This window comes from Oryzias melastigma, linkage group LG17, assembly GCF_002922805.2.
Source record: "Oryzias melastigma strain HK-1 linkage group LG17, ASM292280v2, whole genome shotgun sequence".
NCBI classification, from domain to species: domain Eukaryota; kingdom Metazoa; phylum Chordata; class Actinopteri; order Beloniformes; family Adrianichthyidae; genus Oryzias; species Oryzias melastigma.
In genome coordinates, this window is record NC_050528.1 from 29,093,647 (window position 1) to 29,116,924 (window position 23,278).

General features: G+C 39.1%; 1 protein-coding gene across 3 annotated transcripts; it reads left to right on the top strand.

Annotated features, from left to right (window-relative positions):
* The first annotated feature begins 981 nt into the window (after positions 1 to 981).
* Positions 982 to 23,259, top strand: usp33 (ubiquitin specific peptidase 33). Of its 3 annotated transcripts, none has more exons than XM_024281288.2 (24): positions 982 to 1,164; positions 4,949 to 5,056; positions 5,193 to 5,246; positions 5,340 to 5,402; positions 6,177 to 6,323; positions 6,467 to 6,575; positions 9,806 to 9,875; positions 11,000 to 11,113; positions 11,256 to 11,334; positions 12,664 to 13,108; positions 15,259 to 15,399; positions 15,579 to 15,694; positions 16,647 to 16,819; positions 16,906 to 16,976; positions 17,049 to 17,082; positions 17,198 to 17,243; positions 17,327 to 17,507; positions 17,633 to 17,759; positions 17,869 to 18,038; positions 20,702 to 20,783; positions 20,882 to 20,990; positions 21,555 to 21,657; positions 22,030 to 22,098; positions 22,307 to 23,259. In XM_024281288.2, the coding sequence occupies exons 2-24, from the start codon at positions 4,973 to 4,975 to the stop codon at positions 22,462 to 22,464; spliced, it is 2,745 nt and encodes a 914-aa protein (XP_024137056.1). In that variant the 5' UTR covers positions 982 to 1,164; positions 4,949 to 4,972; the 3' UTR covers positions 22,465 to 23,259. The 3 variants fall into 3 exon arrangements, with proteins under 3 accessions (XP_024137056.1, XP_024137049.1, XP_024137041.1); XM_024281281.2 differs by having other exon boundaries at positions 983 to 1,164; positions 4,960 to 5,056; XM_024281273.2 differs by lacking the exon at positions 982 to 1,164 and adding an exon at positions 1,315 to 1,541 and having other exon boundaries at positions 4,960 to 5,056.
* The last annotated feature ends 19 nt before the right edge of the window (positions 23,260 to 23,278 follow it).

Sequence of the window (23,278 nt, forward strand, 5' to 3'; positions counted from 1 at the left end):
CATATTTGATCTCCTAAATGTAAAACTCCATAAAAATTACATTGAGTATCCCCACAGTACAGCATAGAGAGAAACGAAAATGCCAAAAACTTTCTCATTTGTTGACAGTGGGAAGTTATGTATTTATTTATGTGTAAGAGTTAAAATGTTTGTTTTGTGTGTTCTTCTGATGTTATTTAAACATTCTTTGATTGTTTGTAATGTCTTCAGCAATAATGATATAAAAAAATCCTAAAGATAAAGTAAGATAATTTATCATTCCAAACAACTGCATGAATGGAAAGAAATGTTGAATATTTAAACATACTACAGGTTAAGGAAATTATTTATTTACTGCCACTCGGTTGATTTAAAGTTTAAAAAGGTATTTTCAATAAAAAAATTAGCTTAGTTCAATATTTTGACATGCTACATAGATTATTACTGACACGATTTGACATAGTTTACAAAGTAATACTGGAAACCTTGCATATTTTTTAAAATATATCGTTTTTGATCCATTTTACACTTAACAGAATACATTCAATCCACCACATCCACTGTATGACGATTAAAAACATGCTGTTTTTTATGGTGACAAAACTCAAAATACAATAGCACACCAGTGCAGTATGAACAAATATGAGCATTCTCTTCAAACTAATCAAAGTATAAGACAGTTTAGCAATTTCTAAAAAATAATCAACCCAACATAATACAATGAAGTGAAAAAAAGCATAAAATTAAATTTGAGGACTTCTTATTAAAAGTAATATATTTAAATACCTATATCATTGGGTAGATTTAGAGGCCAACTACATTTTAAATATGTTTTACTGACCATTTTCTGCCAACATTTTGGGGATATTATGACTAAGTTTATTATGTTTCATTGGAGATTTTAGTGCAGAAACAGCGTGATAAACGCGTCGCTGCTGATGGCGCAGACACTGCGGTCAGACCGGGGAGGGAAAGGGGGGCGGCCTTTCCCTGTCTGCGTTTCAAACCGGAAAAGGGGCGGGGAAAGTTGTAACGTTAGCAACCACGCTGAGGGACGGGAGCGGTTGTCGTTCCAGTGAAGGGTTCCGCTCCGAAATATGTCTCTTTATCCCGTGTAGCTGTCGGTCTGCAGCGCTAGAAAGGGTTGGAGGAACGCAGGAAACGCCGCGTGCTGATAGCGAGCAGGTAAGGCGCGAGGCGGATGTTGATTTTGGAGCTAGCAGCTAGCTGCTGCTGACTCCTGTGGAGTCACTGTGGGATCGTCGATGATCAGTAGAACTGGAGCGGGCTAATCGGCGCAGCTTGTTTGTAGCAGGACGGAGATAACGTATCGCTATTGTAGTTATATTAAGCTACGTTTAGCAGCGGCTCATTCACCCTGTTCTTGCTAAGACTTGTTTTAAATGTTTGATAAATGAGTTCAAACGCTCTTAGCTAATGTTAGCTAGCCAGCCTGTGGCGCTGTCAGCGCCTCGACGAGGTTTGACAGCTCCGTTTAAAGAGCCGTGGACCAGGCCGACGGCGCGGACACCTTATGAGTCTTTCCTGTCTGCTTCTAACAGGTTGAGCCCATTTCCTTTCAAATAATTCAGCTAAAAAAAGAGCTGCGTTTCAGCCGATACTTGTCGTTGGACACGTATCTGTCATGAACTTCCAGGGAACTAAGCTAACGTGACGTTTCAAGCTGAACCGGCTCGGGTTGCGTCCATGTGAGGAGGTTTAAATATTTCAGGTTTTTGTCATTATTCGGTACTATTGCAATAATATCTATTTTTTATTTTCTGTAATAAACATTTTAGTTTCGATTTTTCTAAAAGGTGAAAATATTTTTTGGCCTGCGACGTTGTACCTCATTCAAAAGTGACTGGCTCCGTGAACGCCCCACCCTGAACGCACCACCTCTTTGTCTGGAGTTCACAAAGTATTCACATCCTTCACACCTTAGCAGATGAAAACATCTGATGTGCTTTATTTTATTTAACATCTTGAATATTAATAATGATAAAGATAAAATGATGGATTTTAATATATAAGTTGATACTGAATAGAATAGGAATCAAAACCTTTTTTACACTCCATTTTTATTTCCCACCTTTAATCATTTCTTGCAGGAGCCTTACAATATTCCGAAGTGTATTGGATGTTTTTATTTTTATATTTTGTTTTATATTATAACATTCAAAGCTTATTTAAGGCTGACATGGAATACAATTATTATATTTTTTTAATGATTGAATTCCATCTTTTGATGTCGTCATGACGATAAAGCCATCCATTCCAAAACCCCCAGTGAAATTATAGATTAGGCGTCATCGGTGATGCTTACACACAAAATCTTTCGCATACTTTAACTTTTCTACTGTTAGCACAATCTATGTAATTCTAGTAGATTTTGAAGGAGAAAAGCGGCAATCTACTAGAATTACATGGATCGTGCTAACAATTAAAAAATTTGAGTAAATCAAAGAACATAAACATTAAAGCTCAGGTGCTAAAGGGACATATAAACATGCTAAAAATGTCTAATATACATTCTGTATGTAAAAACACTTATTTAAAAATGAGAAAATAAAAAGAACTATTAGACGCTAAACGAAAATGCAACCCTGTCATTTGTCATCACTTTAGCCTAAGGCTGCTCTGTTATTTATAGTTGCGATCTTCAGAGAAAATCTCAAGTCATCATATTTTCTTCACTTGTGCTCCTACTGTAGATAGTAGCTTAAATACTACAGGCACTTTTTCATTTTTTCATGTTTTCTGTGCCCAAAGTCCAAGACAGTTCTACAGAATGACAAACACAGATGTACTTTACTATGTCCCTTTATAATGCACATTTAATGTTTTTTTTTACATGAAATGCTTTTTAGATTGTGGAAATGAATCTGGTTAAGGTTCAAGAGGCTGTTTATGTTATGAGGAAACAGGCGTATTGATTACACATTGAACTTGAGTCTGCTGCCTGTTTGTTTTCATGCTTTTATTGCCGCCTTTATGTAAGATTCCCAGCATGCCTGAATGTCATTCTCTAGTGGAGAACATGATTCCACACATATGAAGCATACGTTGATCCCAAAGCCAAACACACATCTGCAGGTTGCTGTCTGATCTCGTGCTCTGTGTTTATCTGCTTGTTGACAAGTCTGAGCTTTAAATGACGGGACTCACTGCCATACACTTGAGTTCACTTTGGGATGACCGACTGGAAATCTCAGTCCTGTTTTCTCAGTTCTCTCCTCGCTGCTTCTTGCTGATCAGATGACTTAGTTGTCTCCTTGTTCTGATTGAAGGAACACACCTGATCCAGGTAATCTGCAGCAGGAGGTTCAGAGATCTCTAGGATCCAGATTTTTGAACTATTTAATGTTGTTTTTGACAGATCAGATTTCCAAAACCAAAGAGGTCTCTTTATTCACAAATGAGTTTTTTTATACCATTATTATATGAGCATTCTTTCGTAAAGGACTGAGTGAAGAAATAAATGTTAGAAATGTTCATAAAAACGAACGTGTACTTCCTCTTTCAGAATATATTAGCTTGCTGGTAACTGAATATAGCATTCTAATGTTATCAGATTTATTATGCTGTGAAATAATTTATTTCAGCAGATTGTTTTCACAATTCTTGTTTCTTACTGCACCTTTAAGCGAAAAGTGACCCCAGCCACAAATTCAAAAAGTCTATGAATTTTTGATCAGTGAACAACCAAAAAAAGATGATATCACAGCTACCGAAAGCATCAGATAAATGGGGCCTAAATCTATTATAGGGCTAAAAAAATATCTTAACAAAACCAAAACACACTTGTCTGGGATATTCAAAGGAAGTTTTAAGATTATTATGGGATGGCCACAGGACAGCCATTCTGTGCCTTTTCACATGTTTGCATCATATGAGAAAATAAAACTTTTGTTTAATGCAGAGGTGTTAAACTCGATCCCACAGGACTCTAATATCCAAAACACACCTTAGGTTGTGGGCAGAATAGGCTAAACATTTATTGAACACTCTAAAACTAAATATTTAAAACTTAAAAAATGTTACTTTTTAACATAACTTTGAATACAAATAGGCAGGAATATTATTCCAGAATAAATCAACTTTTAAACCTTAAATAATTTTCAATATTTTAATCTCTGTAAAAATATATTTCGTCAAAATAATACAAGTTAGAAATAAGCACAAGATAACATCGGGCCATTAATAACAATAAAATAAAATGATCTGGAGGGCCGGATCCGGCCCCCGGGCTTTGACTTTGACAAGTAATGTTCCAGTAATCTTCACAAAATTTCACTCATTTGCCGACAGCTTAAGTCTCAAACACAACTGAAGTTTTGTTGACCTTTGACCCTATCCATATTGAATTTTTTTGAAAAAATCTGCTTTAGTACTTTTTAAAAATGTATAATCCTAACTCCTTGAGCATCATTGGTTAAAAAAAATGTAAATTTTGTAAGTTTTGAATGACATAAGAGTGGCGAGGTTGCAAAAGAGGCATTTCTACTTCACTTGCACATCTTTACCGGAATATTGTGAAAATCTAACACACAGATCCTTGGCTCAAACTGAACAAAACAAACTAACATTTTATGAATGTGGAAGGGTTGTGAACAAAAAAAAAAAACACCCGTTACCGAGGAAATCTACAAGTTTACTTTTGCCAATTCTTGTAAAAATGACACAGAACTGCTCATCCCCTCCAGGCGACCAAATCATATAATAAAACCAACACAAAAGCCACAATTTTGAAAAATAGTTTTCATCAGTTCGTCCCGTCCAGCTTCGACTGGGGTGGCGGCGCTTGCAGGTTTATTAATTTATTTATTTTATATAGACTTCTGACTGTTTTACTTTGCTGGTTTTACGATTTAGAGAGCAGATCCTTTTACTGGGGATGTCGAGTTATAATCATGACTCTAAAACAGGTGTTTTCCAAATCTCTGTGCCCTGAATCTTGTTTTCCTGGTGTGTCTTCAGACCGTGTGAAGCAATGCCGCCGCCGTCCAGCTGCGACTGTCCCCATCTGGCCTGTGTGGGGGAGATCACCAAGGAAGAGCTCATTCAGAAATCCCATGTGAGCAAACCTTCCTCCTGAACTCAGCATTCTGCCCTGTCCGAACCCTTCAGCAGCTGGTTCCATCGACTCTTTGTTTTGGTGGATTCTCATCAGCTGCTGTAACCCAAGCATCTTCATGTCTTGTCTTTTTTAGGGCCACTGCCAAGACTGTAACGTCAAAGGACCAAATCTGTGGGCGTGTTTAGAGGTGCGCCGATGCTTGCCAGGAAAAAAATGTTTCTTTTGTGACGACACTACCTGTTTTGTTTTCCTTATGTGCCTGTGTCCACCCTCTTTCCAGAGTGGCTGTGCCTACGTGGGCTGTGGAGAATCTCACACCGATCACAGCACCGTCCACTCACAGGTTAGACGTCTCCGATGACCTTTCTTTGTGTTTATAGAAGGAGGTGTTCTAGGCTGTTCTGCTGGAACTGAAACCAGCTGAGAACACCTGAGTAAAGACGCAGAGGAGACACACATGGCACTCCAGGACAGCAGTGAACTATCCTCAGCTGTGTTTTATCTGTTAGCATGTTCTCCATGCCTTCTGAAGTGTTAAAACCTCCCAGCCTCTCGTTGTGCCTTCATCTCCACTTTCAGGACATTTTCAGCTGTGAGGCATCTATTATTAATTGGCATTCCTCTGGGAAGTGGGGGAGAATCTCTCGTACAGCTCCAGTATCTACGCTGCAGATTACTGAGCCTCTGATCTTCTCATTGTGGACTCGGTATTTATCTTGGTTGGCTTTTTGGAGGATAGAAAAACACTTCAGCTCCATTGTTTTTGTTCTTTGATTTACTGCAGCTTTTCAATGGTTAACACGATCAACGTCTTTCCAGTAGATTGTGAAGGAGAAAAGCGGCGTGATCAGAGAGATCACAACTTGTAAAAGAGCTGGACTTCAGGCCCAGATAGACTCTGGCACGGTCTGTGAGCAGACCCTCACACAAAGATGCTTCTTGGAATGAAAATTATAACTCAATAAAACGATTTTGAGTCATCGGAGAAGGTTATTTAAGAAATCTATCATAAAAAAAGTTATTTGTCAGTGTTTGACTTGTCTTTGTTGGATCCTCTCTGTCTTGTTTGGTGTGTTTGTGTATCAGCAAAGATGCCTCTCTTCATTTATTTGTGCAGGAGTCCAGGCACAACCTCACCGTGAATCTGACCACACTTCGAGTGTGGTGCTACTCCTGCAGCAAGGAGGTTTTCCTGGAGCGTAAACTAGGCCCTCACTCTCCTCATGGGAACTTCAAACCCCTCCCTCCACCACAGAACGCTCAGGTAACCCCACCCACACCCCCGTCTTCATTTCTTAAATCTGCTTCATCTTCCTGTTAGATGCAAATGACCAAATGTTGTTTTTAGTTGAGCTTAATAATGAATTCCTGAAGGATTTAGAGAACTTTTGTGTGTTGATCTTCAAGGAAACCATGAGGGATGCTGGGAGCCCAACTCCTCTGAGGGTTCCCTCCAGTGGAGGCTGTGAAGATCTGGACATGGACACGGAGGAGGAGGATGACATGCGAGCCCGAGGTGAGCGTCAGCAGGTCGTTGCTTCAACCCCAAGATTACTGCAACATTTACTGCAGGGGATCTTTGTTTCCATGTGCAGCAGCATTGCTGATGAATTACCAAATAACATGCAGGATATTGTTTATTGGAGATGTCATAATGTTCTGTCAGACGGAACTTGAGTTGTTCCCATAGACCAGGAGTCTGCAACCTTCAACACTTAAAGAGCCATGCAGGTCGATTTCTCTCCAACCAAAACCCAGTAGGAGCCACAAAGTCTTCACTCACCCTTCAGAAAAATAAGAAATTAATTTATATTTATGTTTTTGATACTGACATGATACATTCAAATAAACTATTGTGTTTTTTGGCATAAATAAAACACAAACATGAAAAGAAAATAGCTTTTTAAAAAATATGACATAGTTTATAACTTTTGACAGAACTTTGCATGACATCCTTTCAAAGTAAGACATCCTAAACCATAGGATCATGTCAGTGCAGCAAATGCAGTAGGAAGTTCAAAGTCATCAATGACTGTTTCTGTAGCATTTCAGCCACAAATTCATAAATATAGCCGACAAAAACTAAATCAGAGCTAATGAAGTGACCCTTACCATATATTAAAACCACTTTAAATCCTTGAATTTGTTCAAAAATAGAAAATCTACTTTATCATACAGTGGATTATTACTTAATGTAGCTTTAATTCTGGTTACTGACAATAAAGTGATTTTCTGTGATAAATGAAGCTCAAAATGAAGTCCAAACTTGTTAGCATGACGTTGATAAACTACAAAGATGGAGAGTTACAGCTGCTGTTGTTAGGAACCACATTGAATGATTCATACATCCTTCAACTGTTTATGAATGAGTTGAATAAAGTTAATTTACTTTTTTTAATCTTTACTACTTACTTTTTCCATTACAGATACTCTTCACAATTTTTAAAAACGTTTTATTTTAAGCAAGAGTCACAATGGAGAGGTAAAAGAGTCACATGTGTCTCCGGAGCTGCAGGTTGCAGACATCTGCCATAGAATAACTCTCAGAACAAAGTGGAGCAGGGAGCTTGTGCCCTTGTTGCTTCTGTGTAACAAATACGTTCCTTTTCAAACGCCGTTTCTACGTCTTTTATTCATTCCACATCAATCTTTATTAAAGAAAAACTCAGAAATTATATTTTGAGCTTAATTGTCTTTATATATGTCCTCCATCATTAGAAAAAGGCCACAAAAACGCGTTAAAACTCCATTTAAATCAGAGCGTAAAGTCAGTGAAGTGGTTTAAAAGTAGCTGCATTCCATCACCGTTTAATCCAAGTGTGACATAAGTGAAAGGGCAGGTTAAACGCAGGAGGGCAGAAGTCTGGGGTTTGCTCAGCTAAAGAGAGATCATGACTGTGACCGAAGCAGCAGTTCTCTCTTTGGTTAAAGCACACGGTCTTCAGAGGACTAGAGGTGATGAAACAGCAGCTCATGTGTTGCCTCACCCTCCCTTCAGATTTGTGCAAACGCCTTTATCATTGCATCTCTCCAAGACAGCATTCCATTAGCTCATAAAGTACTTTTCTTCCATTTGGTTCTTATCTTTGGCTGTGTCCTCTGTGCCCTCTGTAGCTGCGATTAGATTAGACTTTGGATTTTTAGCTTTATCACTGTCACTAAGTAGTGCGGAGCTCTTCAGTGGATTTATCAGGGCCACTAATGTAAACAATATTTTCACTTAATGCTGTGAAAAGCTGACAGACTCCACAGATTAGTCTTAAACCAAATGCCGTATGCTCAGGAGCGCTGCGTCATGGTAAGCCTCGCCCGCTTTAGCTCAGAGCTCATCATCCAGACGAGTCACAGGGTCCAAGTGTGCCGCTCACATAAGAATGGAGAGTTTTGGTGAAACTCCTGATCTGTTGATTTCAGGGTGAGGAGAGATCAAGAGGTGAAAGGAACAGGTTTCAGCATGATTCCTCTGATCACATTTTCACAGTCCAAATCACTTCAGACCATCCATGGCTTGCTAAATTGTAATTAATTTTTTTTGTTGTCAATGTTCTATTTATGTGGAAAAATAAAAGTTCTTCATAATATATGTGTGTTGAATTTCTATCAACCACAGTTTAAAAGTAGGGCCGTGCATGTTGACGGGTTAACGCACGTGATTAACAAATTATGATTAATGCGTTAAAATTTACAAATGACTCTCACCTCCCGGAGCAGCAGTCCTCCTCAGCGTGCGTTAAAACACTTCGCCTGGTTTTCCCACTTATAAATCATGGTTATTTACAAAAGAAATAAGTATTCATTTGGCTTTTAGTACTTTAATCTTGTTTTTTTTTTTTTTTCTATGGTTTAGATTGCCTTTTCACAAAAAGCAGACTATTTGATCAATGGTCTGGTGCGTTGTCATGGTAACATGACAAACGTTGCCAAGCCTCGACTGCAGCAGCAAAGGAAAGCGATTTAAATGCTGATCGTCATGATAGGTTAAATAAAACTTCTGTTCAGAAAGAAGGTTCACCTCTTACCACTTGTTTTTTTATAGAAGATGAAAGATAATATTGTTTTAAAGCAGTCTGCACTGTGATATGGAGCAATAGAGCAGTGACCGCAACTTTTTTTTCTTTTTTTTTCAGGTTTGCAGGTTTGTTTCTTTTGGCTGCATGTCAGTATCTCTATTTTCTTGGAGTAATACTGCAGACATAAAAGTCTTTAGAGTTCTGCTGGTCTTACTGTTTATGTGTTTTGTGCTCACAAATGACACTTCTGGGTTAACACTTGATAAATGTAAACATTCCAGACAATAACAATGAAGGAAACATTTCTCTGTGGCCTGTTTTTGTCCAAAAGCTGCACACTGTCACCAAATTTACCTGGTAAAACTATTGGGATCAATTGTGTTTAATCACAACACAAAAGTGTGATTAATGTGATTTTATTTTTTGTAATCAATTGACGGCATTAATTAAAAATAAAAATACAGTTTTGTGTGTAAATTTCATTTTGTAATTATTCACTGGTAAGTTGTCTGCAAATAGTTACTAAAAACGAATTATAGCGATTAATTTTTCCCCACTTTTGCGATTAATTAGTTAATTTTTTTAATCGATTCCCGGCCCTATTTAAAAGATAACCCATTTCTTTGTGTTTGTAGTGAAACAAACAAACTAAGTCATGGAGACACTTCCTGTTTGACCTCAAACTATTTGACAGAAGCTTGTCTGAACTCTAACAGTGGGTTTTTGTCTCCATCAGGCCTGACGGGGTTGAAGAATATTGGCAACACCTGCTACATGAACGCTGCCCTGCAGGCCCTGTCCAACTGGTGAGCTCTCCACTCGTCTTCAGCCTCTCCGACTCTTTCCTCTTTCAGCCCGCGGTGTTTCATCACGTTACTTTGATCCCCCTGATCACACTTTTAACGCTCTCCTTTTTTGTCCGAATCCATTTGCTGTTTTATTCACTGGCTGCCTCTTACAGGCTGTGAGAAACGACTGCCGCTGTGTTCATTTGGGAGAGTGATGGCTGGGAGCGGATTGGTGCACTGCACCATTTGAGACGCCAGAAATGGACTTTTGTAGTTCCCTGTAGGCTCTACAGTTACAAATCAATGTCAAATCTTTGTCCATCTCTTTCAGGGGATTTCATTTTTCCTTCTCCTCTTTTCAGCATCGCCTCCTTTTTTTATTTCTTTAACCTGCCAACCCCTAATTGTTTGTTATTGCAGTAATATTGCCAGTTCATTTAAAACATTTGAATTGTTCTCTGGTTCATTAAAAGTGGACCCAGCATCAGTTTATCATTTTCCTGAATTTCTTTTGTTTAAGTTTGGATCTGAACCAAATCCCTCCATCTTTTTCCAACCTGTGGACACAGCATTTTTGCTAAAACATAAACTAGGAAAGGCCGACCCTGGTTGCTAGTGCTAATGGGAAAAGATGTGGGTCAAAATTTGCAATCTAAATCTGATTCTGGCACGGTGCAGCTGCAGGAGGCGGGACCCTCACCCAAACTTTGCTTTGATGTCTGTTTGTGGGAACGCTGCGTCCCTCTCACTCTTGCACCAATGTGCAGTTTAAAGGCCTTCCCTCTTGCCAGGGAGAGGGGAACACTCCACGCCTCATTTACTCTGTAATTCATCTCTTTCTTGTTAATTCCTGTGGATTCTGCCTCCATCAGGAGATGTATTCTGAGCTGCTTTTCTGTTCAGTTCCACGTTTTTTTCTTCTCTGGGTTGTGTTACTAATAAAAGAAAATTAAATATACAACTTCTTTTTCCATATTTTATTTTGTCATAAAACATTAATTTAATAATAAAAAATAACTGATTAAGTTAGCTATAAATATTGTGTAATTGATTCTTTTAAGCAATGTGACTGGATATTTTATTTTTAGAAGGAACTTCCTTTTGTCTTTATTTTTTAATTTGTGCCCCCTCCCTCGTTACAGTCCGCCCCTGACGCAGTTTTTTCTTGAATGCGGTGGCCTGGTGAAAACAGACAAGAAGCCCGCCCTTTGCAAAAGCTACCAGAAGCTGGTGTCAGACCTGTGGCACAAGAACAGGTACGAATACCGGCCCATCTGCACATTCTTGAGTTTAGATATCCTTTTCATGACTCTGAGTCATCTGTGATTTAGCTTCCCCTCTGTCTCGTGGAGTCGTAGCATCGTGTATAAGACTGGCTGTGTTTGCTTCACTTTTCAGACCCTCCTATGTGGTTCCAACCACCCTGTTCCAGGGGATCAAAGCCATCAACCCCATGTTTAGAGGCTACTCTCAGCAGGTAGGTCAGTCTGGCTGATGAAATACATTTGCAACACGATTGTTTTTATTGGACAAAGTTACAGAATACTTTAGTTGAAAGTCCCCCTCAAATGAAAATTGTATTTTTTGAGTTTTTAACATGTATGTGTGGCATTTTTCTTTTAAAAGAGAACAAATGTAATAAGAAATCATTTTGTTTTTGCATTTGCGAGTATTTCTCCTCAGCTGCTCAGCTCAGCTCCAAAAGCCACGCCCCCTGAGAGGAGAATTTGGAAACAGAGGCTTTAGATCAGCATGAATAATGGCGTTTAGGCATTTAAGTTGTGGGATTTTGGTTAAAAACTTCATAATCATAATTAAAAAAATTCTAGTAGGTACGTTTTTTTTTTTTTTAATAAATAAAAAAATTGTCTTTGGGGACTTTAAGACTTCAGCTCATTCTATCCTCAAACCATTTTCCAGGACAGTAATCTTCTGGATGTTTTTGTCTTTCCGAGCACAATACACGCGCTAATCTGGGGGTTATTTTAAGACCATTCCTCATTTATTACATTTTACACACTGCCCTATTTTTCTCCTATTTCTTGTCACACACTTCTCTTGCATAAAATGACATTAGTTCTGGCTTAAGTTGCTCAGCAAAAAGTGCCAAATTGAAAAACACTTTCATGCTTATTGCACACGATCCACAAAGAGCTTAAAAGTTCATTTTACTGGTGGAGTTTTTCAGAAACATTAGATTTGTCGTCGTGGGGTGGATTCTGGGAAAAGGATTTGTTAGCTGGAGAAGTGCCTCATCCTTGTAGTTGGCCTGTGTTTGTTTAAAGGGGTTAGCTGAAGAATATTCATTTGTTCTGCTACGCTGGGCTGCACAGCCTCAATGCCATGAATGAAGTTAACGTTTCAGCTCTTAGGAGACCAGGCCTAATTTGGCTTGAAGAAGGAGATTGGATTTCTGAGGCTCGTTAAGTTTGATTACACATTAATTAGCATGCGGTTTCAGATTTTGCCATGAAGAACTGAGATGAATAGAAATGTTTTCAAAGACTTTTGTTTTGTCAATCCTAGCCCTTTAACACCGGAGCTCCAGTGTTTATGTTCTTCGATGAGCCGCTTTTATCCTTCAGAATCTACTAGAAAGATCGTGTTAACGGTTAAAACGTTACAGTATGTTAAAGATTTTGTGTTTACGCGCCACAGGCGACGCCTCAGCTGATTTAGGGTTAATGCTGTTTCAGGTTGGCAAGAAAATAGAAAAAAAGGATGGAGGTCCAATTTTGCTCAAATATCTACAAGAAATCAATATAAATCTTAGTTTGTTTTTTATATTTCTAAACTGAACCTTTAGGACTCGCAGGAGTTTTTGCGCTGCTTGATGGACCAGCTGCACGAGGAGTTAAAGGAGCCCACGCCAGAACCAAACGACCTCTCCAACGGCATCACCATGGGCGACAGCATAGAGGAGGACAACCACAGCCAGTCAGACAACGACTTTCAGTCATGCGAGTCCTGCGGCAGCAGCGAAAGAGCCGATAACGAAGTGCATGGTGGAAATGAGCTAATGGACGACACCAACGAGGCGGAGATGCTGATTCCTGAGAACGATGAGGTCCAGGCCAACAGGGAGTGGCAGAAGGAGAAGAACATGATCAACGACCTCTACCGCTCTGGGGTCAACGTCATCATGAGCGGCAGCACTGGGGTGGACATCGACAGAGATGTTGACACCACTTCTGAGACCAAACCCATTATCAGCAGCCAAGGAGCCATTAAGGTTCAAAGCAGATCATCAGGTGAGGAAGAAGCGGAAACATTCGCGAGTCGACACTTTGTTTTGGTTTATTTTTATGTGACCTTCTCCAGATCTTTCAGAGTGTCAATCACACATGATCAAACTGCTCGTGAGCTCTTTGTTGAAATCTGAGGAGGCCTGTTAATAACACTTTAATCATGTGTGTGTTTAGAGAAATGTGTGAAATAAGAGGCAGGAGAGAAAAACACTGAGCTGAAGAGAGACTAACTAAAGTAGGGGTAAAGAGAAGAAGATCTGAAGGAAGCTGCCCATCCATTACACATGTGCAAAACTTTATCAAAATTCTAGAAATTAAAAAAAAACACAATTTTGCACGCTGTTTCCATTAAATCATAATTCTGATAATAAACACAAACCTACTCACACGATGGACCCCTCCTGTATGTGGACATCCCTGAGGTTTCTTATTTTTTCCTAAAATTTTTTTTTTTTTTAGGAGTTTTTTTTCTTACCGAGAAGGAGATCTGAGGGCAGGGATGCCAGGTTAACTTAGTTTAGTTTAGCAACCAGCTACTATTTATATTTTATGACTGACTTTATGTCTTTGTACAGTTACCGGTGAGCCCACTGAGACAATTGCATTGTGATATTGGGCTATAGAAGTAAAACCGAATTGAAATAAAACTGAAAATTGAATTAAAAACATGGCGTTGGATAAGAGCAAGTATTTTATTTTATTTTTTGATTCACTAAAAAGGGGCATTTTGACACAGCAGCGTGGCGCATGTGCATCGCAGCTTGTCCTACATGGACATGAGAAACCTGTTCAGCGGTATTAAAAGAATAATCATTCTAACAAGTAAACAGCTGGACCCTTTTTATGTTTGAAAACACGACAGAATCCATTCACGTTTCTGTCACGGCACTCGCGCTCATCCTCATCTGTCAAAGGAGACGTCCGCGTTTTATTCAAGCTGCAAGCCGCAAAGGTGCGGCTACAGGTGAACCGATGAGGAAATCTTGGTTGGTGATTTTACGGAGGAATTTCGAATGATACGCAAATTATAGTGAGCTGTGACGCTGTCGGACACTTCATACCAAGAAGCACATTTAATTCAAAAAGTGTTTCCATTGCAGTTTTGCAAAAAAAAATCTATTTTGATATGCCCCAAACACCACCTCCTCTAAGCGCAAAAACTTTTTTAGATGCAATAAATGCGAGTTTTTTTGAAATTTTGGCATTTCCATTAAGAGAATTTATCATCGAAAATCCAATTTGTGAAATTTCAGTTAATGGAAACGCAGCTACTGATGAACTCCTGCTCTGAAATCTGATCCCTCTTCTTTTATGCCTATTAATTCAAATAAAAATTTGACTCTGCTTTCAAATATATTTGAAGAGCTCCACTTAAAAAAGAACTTAATGAATGCCATCATTCATTTTAAATAGATGTAATCTTGAAAATCATTGATAAGATTGATTTTTAATTGTATTTAGGTTTTGTATGCTCCTTCCATAGAGCAGACAAACACAGCACTGATGCAAGAACGCATCAGCCTAAAAACATCCTCTCAACAGTGCAGTATATGATATGATATGATACGCATCTCAATACATGTTCCACGAATTGATACATAAAGGATTCAACCAACTTTTTAGCGATACAATATAGTTCAATTCTTTTACCAAAAATGCTAAAATCTGGATATTTTTTATTATTATGGGCAATTAAAGCTATGCATATCAATGAATGGCATTTGACAGAGAAATGTGTTCAGGTATTAATTTGGAAAAACAAGCTTTTGATTGGACGTCTTTTTGTTTGTATCACATGTAGATAAAAAGACAAAGACGGCAGAAAAATAAACGGAAAGAGAAACTGCAGTTTGACGGAAATCCATTATTTATGTCTTGATTGATTTAATACCTTTTAACCAACATAATTTTGTTCATATCTGTGGTTTTCAAACGATACTCCAGTTGCTCGATACATTTTCGAAATGCATCTGTTTTTTACATTCCTAACTGATACTGCTGATACTCCCACTGCTCCATCGATTTTTCAATATGTTTTTAATATCTGTTACATCTCTAATAATAGCAGATAACTTAACATTCTTGAGTGGGTTCTGCAGCTTTTGATATCCCAAAGGAAATGACAAACTAACACCTGGTTCTGTTTTCACCAGAATGTTTTCCAGATATCCAAATGTCCAACGCAACAAGACCACAAAGTCCAGTCTCCATGGAGGGACACCTTCCTAAAGTGTCCAGCAGCCCGCCCAAAGCGTCCTGCGGCTGGCCGAGCTTGAACCCTGCTCACAAAAAAGGTATGTGTGTGTGTGAGCGCAGCAGAGGCTCAGGCGGGAACCTGAACCCTGAAATCAGTCATATCCGTATTAAATGTTGGAAATGTAAGCAGGTAAATGTAACATCATGTTCTTTCTCTTTGTCGACTCACGTTCTAATCTATATACGCTCTCACATTTCTGCCTCTCTCCTGATCCAGCCGTCACCACATTCTCTCCTCCAAAGAGCAAGCGTCAGAAGAAGTACCGCAGCATCATTTCAGACGTCTTTGATGGGACCATTGTGAGCTCGGTTCAGTGCCTCACCTGTGATCGGGTTAGTGTCATGTAACAGTCATGTGGTTACATCTCTACATCCTTGCTGACCTCAAGTCTTAGATCAGTTTAATCAGAAATAATCTGACATTTGGGTTCTTTAGTTGTTTTTAAAAAACTTCTGAATCATGTACTGTCTAAAGCAGAGGTCTGCAACCTTCAACAACTCACTGAGAGCCACAAAGTCTTACAAATATAAATGACTTCTTTGTTTTTATGTTATTTTTACTATCATGATAAAAATCAACTAATTATTGTTTTTTGTGCACAAATGAAACGTAAAGATTAATAAATTAATAGCATTTTTTAAAATATGAAATCAGTTATTTCTTTTAACATGACTCCCTTTCAAAATAAAAGACAGGATCATCTCAATGCAGCAAATGTTGTATTAGGTAGTTCAATGTAAGACTGTATACAGTTTATTTGCTAGTTTTTGCTCAAAATTCATAAACATAGCTATGTAGAAATAATTCAGGGCTAACTAGTGACCCTTATTGTGTTTTTTTTAACAAAATGGCAAAATGAAAACCCTTGAAACAGTCTGCTGTCTAATCCAGCATATGTGAATCTTGATTGTGATTGAGTTCAGTGGCACATGGCACTCTTTCTAAATGTTTTATGAAGTTGTAGTACTTGATGGATTGTTGGAGTATCGTGGGTACCGTAGTCAGGAGCCCGGTGGAGTGATGCCTACTATTGTTCAAATGTTTGTGAATGACTTGAATAAAGTTGGACTGTTTTGTTTTGATTAATGTGCCTCATAGTCAGAAAAATGGAGGGGTCAAAGAGCCACGTGTGGCTCGGAGCCTCAGGTTGCAGACCCCCGCTCTAATGCAACATTGCTCCAATTGAAAGGCTTATCTGTAGGTAAAACATTGCTATGGGAAAAAATCTTGAAGGTGAGCATATCTATCTAACGCTTTGCTGGCTATGTGGTTTGTATTTGTCAGGTGTCTGTGACCCTGGAGAATTTCCAGGATATCTCATTGCCCATTCCGGGAAAGGAAGATTTGGCCAAGCTGCACTCCTCCACCCACCAGACCTCGCTGGTGAAAGCGGGCTCCTGCGGGGAAGCTTATGCAGCTCAGGGGTGGATAGCATTTGTCATGGAGTATATTAAAAGGTGTGCATGATCGAGGAACACAAATCTTATTCATTTACATCAGTGTCTTTGATGCTGTAGGTAACACATCTTTGCTGCTTTTCTAGCTGGTTCTGGGGTCCAGTGGTCACGCTACAAGACTGTCTGGCAGCATTCTTTGCCAGAGATGAATTAAAAGGTAATAAAGTGCTGGAAAAATGCTGTCAAATCTCTGGTTTGATTTATCAATAACTGTATCTTTTTTTTCCAGGAGACAATATGTACAGCTGTGAAAAATGCAAAAAGTTAGTAAATGCAGTACTTCATATTTACTCTTCACTGAAGAAGAATTGGCTTCTAATTAAAAACTGAAAATAATGCATTTAAAGTGTTTTTCTCTTCATGTTCTTCCTCCTTTAGGTTACGAAACGGGGTCAAATTCTGCAAAATGCAAAAGTTGCCTGAGGTACGAATACTTCCCAAAATGTAAGCAGTTTTTTGATGACCCACAGTTGTTCTAAATCAAACTCTTCTTTTGCTCTGCTGCAGATCTTGTGTATTCACTTGAAGCGGTTCAGACATGAGCTGATGTTCTCCACCAAGATAAGCACCCATGTGTCTTTCCCACTCGAGGGCCTGGACCTGCAGCCCTTTCTGTCCAAAGACAGCTCCGCCCAGACCACCAACTATGACCTGCTGTCCGTCATCTGTCACCACGGCACTGCCAGCAGTGAGTGGGCACCGCCACTCCCCTTTCTTGGCCGAGAGCGGGGCAGCTGCCATCCGTTGGCACGAATGAGCGCCCTCGTGAAATTTGTGAACGCTGCTCTAACACTTCTCCCCGTTTTATCCCAGGTGGCCACTACATAGCGTACTGCAGGAACGACTCAAACAATCTGTGGTACGAGTTTGACGACCAAAGTGTGACCGAGGTGTCCGAGTCCTGCGTCCAAAACGCTGAAGCCTATGTGCTCTTCTATAAGTAAGCTGACCCCCAGAAATGAATAATTCAGAGTCGCAGTTATGGCTGAGACATTGAAATTCTCCAAGCTTCTTACAGCGGATTAATATATGAACTGTTTCTGTCACAGAAAGAGCAATGGGGACAGCGTGAAAGAGCGTGGGAGGGTGTCGAACTTATTCAACATGATGGAGCCCAGCCTTCTGCAGTTCTACATCTCTCGCCAGTGGCTTAACAAGTTCAAGACCTTTGCTGAGCCAGGGCCCATTTCCAATGATGACTTCTTATGTGTGCATGGAGGTGTGTAGGAACTTTCCATTTCCTTCCAGGTGTCAAATTGTCCTCTTTGCATTGTGTCAAAATGCAGCCGCTGCTTTCATCCTGCTGAGGATTTTGAATTCTGTAACTTTGGCAGAGGTTCCTTTTAAACTTTAGTGACTTTTATTTACATTTGACATCTGGTTTGAAACTACCTGAGTCCACTTTCAAATTCTTCTCACAGAGGTTACAGACAGAGCTGAAGGCAAAGAGCAGGTCTGTGACTCCCCGGGAATTAGGCTTTGTTAATGCCAGGGCCAAGTGCTCACTCTGGTTTTACAGGGACCATATGGCCCATAGCAAAAGCTTAATGCCATGTACTCCCAAAGCACCTCCTACAGTTTACAATCCTAGTGACCATTGTGAGCCTCCTCAAAGTTTACCAAACACACTTCCTGCAGTCGCCTTACTCAGGTGAAAGGCTGATCTGGTGTTCCACAGGCATTCTTTATCAAACCACACCATTGTTTTGGGTTCAAATACTGTCTGGAGTCCCCACTAACTACATAATGTTAATGACAGGAAACAAATTCAAATTTTGATGTGGGGGCGCCATTCTGTTCTCTTGATCACACGGTTTGCTAAATCTCTCTCAGCAAACCTCTCAGGTGGAGATTCTTTATGCAGCTAATGCCTTTTTGGTCCAGACCAAGGACGAACGCTACAAAGAGCGAGCTCTGTTTTCAAATAGGAAAAGAATTTATAGAACTGAAAATGACTGAATTCTGATGAAACAGAGAATGCTTTACTGTGGGACAAAAGATGTTCAGTACATTCATACAGTCTGTTCACTGTCATGCATACAGATTCAAACATATATATGAATAGTAGCATATAGCATGTACATTTTTAGAGGGAAACTTAATGTTTGATTTCATTTGAAATTCTCAGTTGAATCGTATTTAATAATGTGTAACGATTAATTAACCTAAAGAATGAATCGATTTGTATTCCTATGATCCAACCAGATCGATCTGTCTGAGGCAAGCTGTTCATCAGATTACCATTATAAAATCGTTTCAGAATGAAATCGATTGGTTTTACATAGGGGTGTAACGGATAACAAAACTGACGGTTCAGATTCTGTCACGGTTCGGATCATTTTTTGATCAGTAAGGAGGAAAAAAAAACATAGAAGGTGAAAACCAAAAATTACTTTTTTTGAAAAGCTTTAAAACATATATTTGAGAAAAACATATCTAAAATACTTCAAAGCATAAATATACACTCACACATCCTTGAACTTTGAACATAAACTAAAACATAAAAACATGTAGTTTCTGCTGACATTTACATGTCTGGAGACCCAATCTACAAAAACTGAGAATAGAATGATTCGTCTGCTATCCACCCCACCCCATCACCCCCTAATGTCCAAATTAAATCTTAAATGAAAAAGTTCTAATTAAACTTTCACTATTTTTTGGTATTACTTGTAGTATTGAAGCTAACTGTGGGAAAATGTAAATATTTCAAATCATTATTATTATTATCTGTAGTACATCTGCAGGTGAGGGACTGTCATGTCTGCTTTTCCTGGTCATTTTTGACCCTTCTGGCTTGCCGTACTGCCTTCCCCTGCCGGCATGGCTCTGTTTCAGGAGCAGCAGTGTTTGCGGGACAGCTGCTGCTCCTCACTGGGAGATCTGAACCCAGACACGGAGACGTGCTCCGATGCTTTTGTTCAGCTCTTCAAAATAAATAAACCTGATTACTCAGGATGCACGTGCTCCACGACGATTTCGAGAAAAGTTTTTGACGGAAGCTCCTCCCACACGCGGCAGGAGCTTTGGGTTACCAGACATTTGGATAACCGTAAAGAAGCAACTCGGATTTTTTGAAAGGAACTGTCAGATCGTCAACCACAAATTATGACATGAATCAAATTGTTAAAATGTATCGTTACACCCTTACAGTGCACCTCTGAATAAGTTAGGCTGATTGTCATAGTTATTTCCTCATGTAACATTTAAGTCTCCGGATCAGATCTCTCTGCTTTGAGGCAGTTTATACCATTTTTCCTAGGGCTGAGTATCGATAGTAATTTGCAGAAACGATTCGATTTGATTGACAAAAGCCTGGATTGTCTCGATTCTGATTTTTTTTCGATTCTTTCAATCCTCTCAATTCAATTCAATTCTGAGTTTACACAGTTTACACATTTGTTTAGAAATACATTAATATATCAGAGTGTTACATGGATTCTCTAAAGGAGAAGTCCTAACAAAAATGTTCAGATCATTTACATTGGAAACATTGTTCTGCTTCTCTTGGAGAATGTTTCAGTTTGACCACTAGGTGGCGATTGCGCTATAGCATTACACCTAATCCAAAAGAAGAAGAAAGAATGAGCAAAAAACAGCGTGTTAGACCACAAAATATTAAAAAATATTTCCTTAAAAGAGTTTGGAAAGGTCATACCTGTAAGTTTATAAAGATGTTCATTTAGTCAGCAATGTATGTTTAGGTCGACCAAGCGTTAGCATTAGCCGTCCTTCTGAAATTCCATTAAACATTAGGATTAAGCTAGTGGATTTTAGCTTTATGTGCTAAATCGATCTCTATGTTTATGAACCGATATTGATCTATTAATCTTAAATTGATTCAAATCGATTAATCGATTAATTTTTACCACTATTTCATAGGTGTTCCCCCCAACAAGGCATCGTTCATCGATGACCTGGTAGTGATGCTGCCACAGAACGTGTGGGATCACCTTTACAGCAGGTACATGCTCCGTCGTGTTCAGGTCCAGCAGTTGCAGTGTCATTTACTTTGTGGAGTTAATTTACCCTCTGTGTGTGTTTGTGTGTCGCTGCCTGCAGGTACGGTGGGGGACCAGCTGTCAACCACCTGTATGTTTGCCACACATGCCAGATTGATATTGAAAAACTGGAGAAACGGCGGAAGTCAGAGCTGGACATGTTTGTCCGCGTGAGTATTCTGTGAATGTCTGTCCATGCAGCAGAGACTCCAACCAAAACTGATGTGAATTTAAATGCATTGTGTTCCAGCTAGAACTAATAGAAAGCCTGTCCGCCAGTCAGCTTCAGCGGTTGATAGGCTGGATTTGTTGATGCTCTTGACAGCAGATGAGATGAGAGGAGTGAAAGAGATGAAAGCCTTATCAAGAATGCACTGAGGCAGATGCAGCAGTTAGTGCCTGCTCAGTGTGCACGCTCTCACAATAGCGGCTAAAGGCAGAGATAAATGTATTGTGTATGTGTGAACGAAAAAGCTTCACTAAGCTATTGCACAAAAACAGGAAAAGACTGTTTGAGTAGATGTGAAACTGGTGCATTGTGGCATAAAGGCTGTCCTCTAATTGTAATAACTTGATTTGCTTGTTCATGCCGTTCCTCTCTCCATACCTTCATCCTCACTTAATTTTGTTTTGCCTCCTCCCTTTTCCTTGTCCCTTTACATCTTTTTTCCCTCCTTGTGTCTGCCGCTCCTCACTCCTCCCCCACTTCCTCTCTCCTCTCCTCCCTCTTCCAGCTGAATAAGGCGTTCCAGGAGGAGGAGTCTCCGGTGGTCATATACTGCATCAGCATGCAGTGGTTCCGTGAGTGGGAGGGCTTTGTCAAGGGAAAAGACAATGGTAATTAAAGTCTTCCCTCCCCCTGTCATGTTTTAACGTCTGCTTAAAGTTGCTCCCCCACAAATGGGATGTATTGTGATGAATATATATAACTGGTAAAATAAGTGTGTTCTGAAAAATAATGATCAAATTATATGGATTTGGGGGTTAAAAGAAGCTGTTATGTCTTCAAAATCCCTCCTACTGTCATTCGTCTCTTTTGTTGTTTCCTTTGTTTTGTCAGATCTATTTACAAAGGTCTGGATCTGTTACATTTTGAAGCAAATTTTTCTGACTGTATTTTATTTTTTATTAACAAGCACATTTCCATCTACAAACAATTTCCGAATATATGGAAAGTACAAATGACTTAAATAATTGTTTTTCTTTTAGACATACCAGGACCCATCGATAATTCCAAGATAACGGCAAACAAGAACGGACATCTTGCGCTCAGACAAGGTAAAAGGACTTTTTGTTTTGTCTAATGTCTTTGCTAAATTGTTTTTAACCCTTAAACACTAAATCTTTAACATACTGTTGCTTTTCAACCATAAACACGATAATTCCAGTATAACAAGCCGCTTTTCTCCTTCAGAATCTATTGGAATTACAGTAAATCAAAGAACATAAACCCCACTTCTATTTTGACTAACTCGTGATCCTGCAGGTGCAGACTCTGGACAGATCTCTGAGGAGACTTGGAATTTCCTTCACTCCATCTACGGAGGAGGACCTTTGGTGACATGTCGACCAAACGTCAACCACCAGGAAACCGAGCCATCGCAGTCAGAGGAAAAGATCGAGGTGGAGACGCGCTCTATTTAACCAAACACTTCACAGTAAAAAAACAAAAAAACATTTAAGAAATAAAAGTAAGCCTTTTTTTCTTTTGCACTGTACTTTTATTTGAAAAGCATTCAAGCAAAGGACCTTATCGTTACCGCTAACCGACAGTCTGAACGCAGGGGGATTAAGCATGTTGTGGTCTACTATGCTGTAATAATCTGTATAAAGAGCTCTTGAACTTCTGTTAACACTGTTGATTTCATGTGATTGTTTTTTTTTTCACTGCAATTCATTTAATTTATGTGCAGCTAAAAGTTCCTCAGAATGCCATTTTTGTTTTCTTGATTGAATGAGCACAAATTGTATGTCCATAGATATTGCTGATGTTTAAGCCTCGTCTCACTGTAAATAGATCACATATTTCTTCCTGTTGTAAAAAGAGTGTTGTCCTCTGAACGGCATTAATTCGAAAATGTGACACTCGGTGTGATGAATATGTAAAAGGTTATGAAGGGACTAAATTTCTGACTAGTCTCAGGAATGACTTTTGTTTTGCACTGTTCTGTAGATGTACAAATAGCTATGCCCCACACATGTAGGATTTGTATGTGAATGTATCCTAGTATGTTGGCTCAATGCAGCACTTGCTTATTCATCACTAAGAAGGTTATGTATTTTTGTAGACATTTAGTTTGAAGGCTCACTGCAGGTAAAGCATGCTCCACACTCATAAAACATGCATGCTTCACTATAGGGCAGGTATAGAAATCTCATTGTAGCATTCAATCATCATCAATTAATTATTAATTAAAGGCATTATTTTTGTTCTATGGACATGGTGTTGCTTCATGTT

Bases quoted from the DNA above. Each gene is read 5' to 3' on its own strand.
- usp33 (XM_024281273.2), top strand. From the start codon at position 1,417: ATGTTAGCTAGCCAGCCTGTGGCGCTGTCAGCGCCTCGACGAGGTTTG. The intron at 6,576-9,805 runs GTGAGCGTCAGC...TGTCTCCATCAG, and splicing joins GGATGACATGCGAGCCCGAG to GCCTGACGGGGTTGAAGAAT. The intron at 20,784-20,881 runs GTACATGCTCCG...CGCTGCCTGCAG, and splicing joins TGGGATCACCTTTACAGCAG to GTACGGTGGGGGACCAGCTG.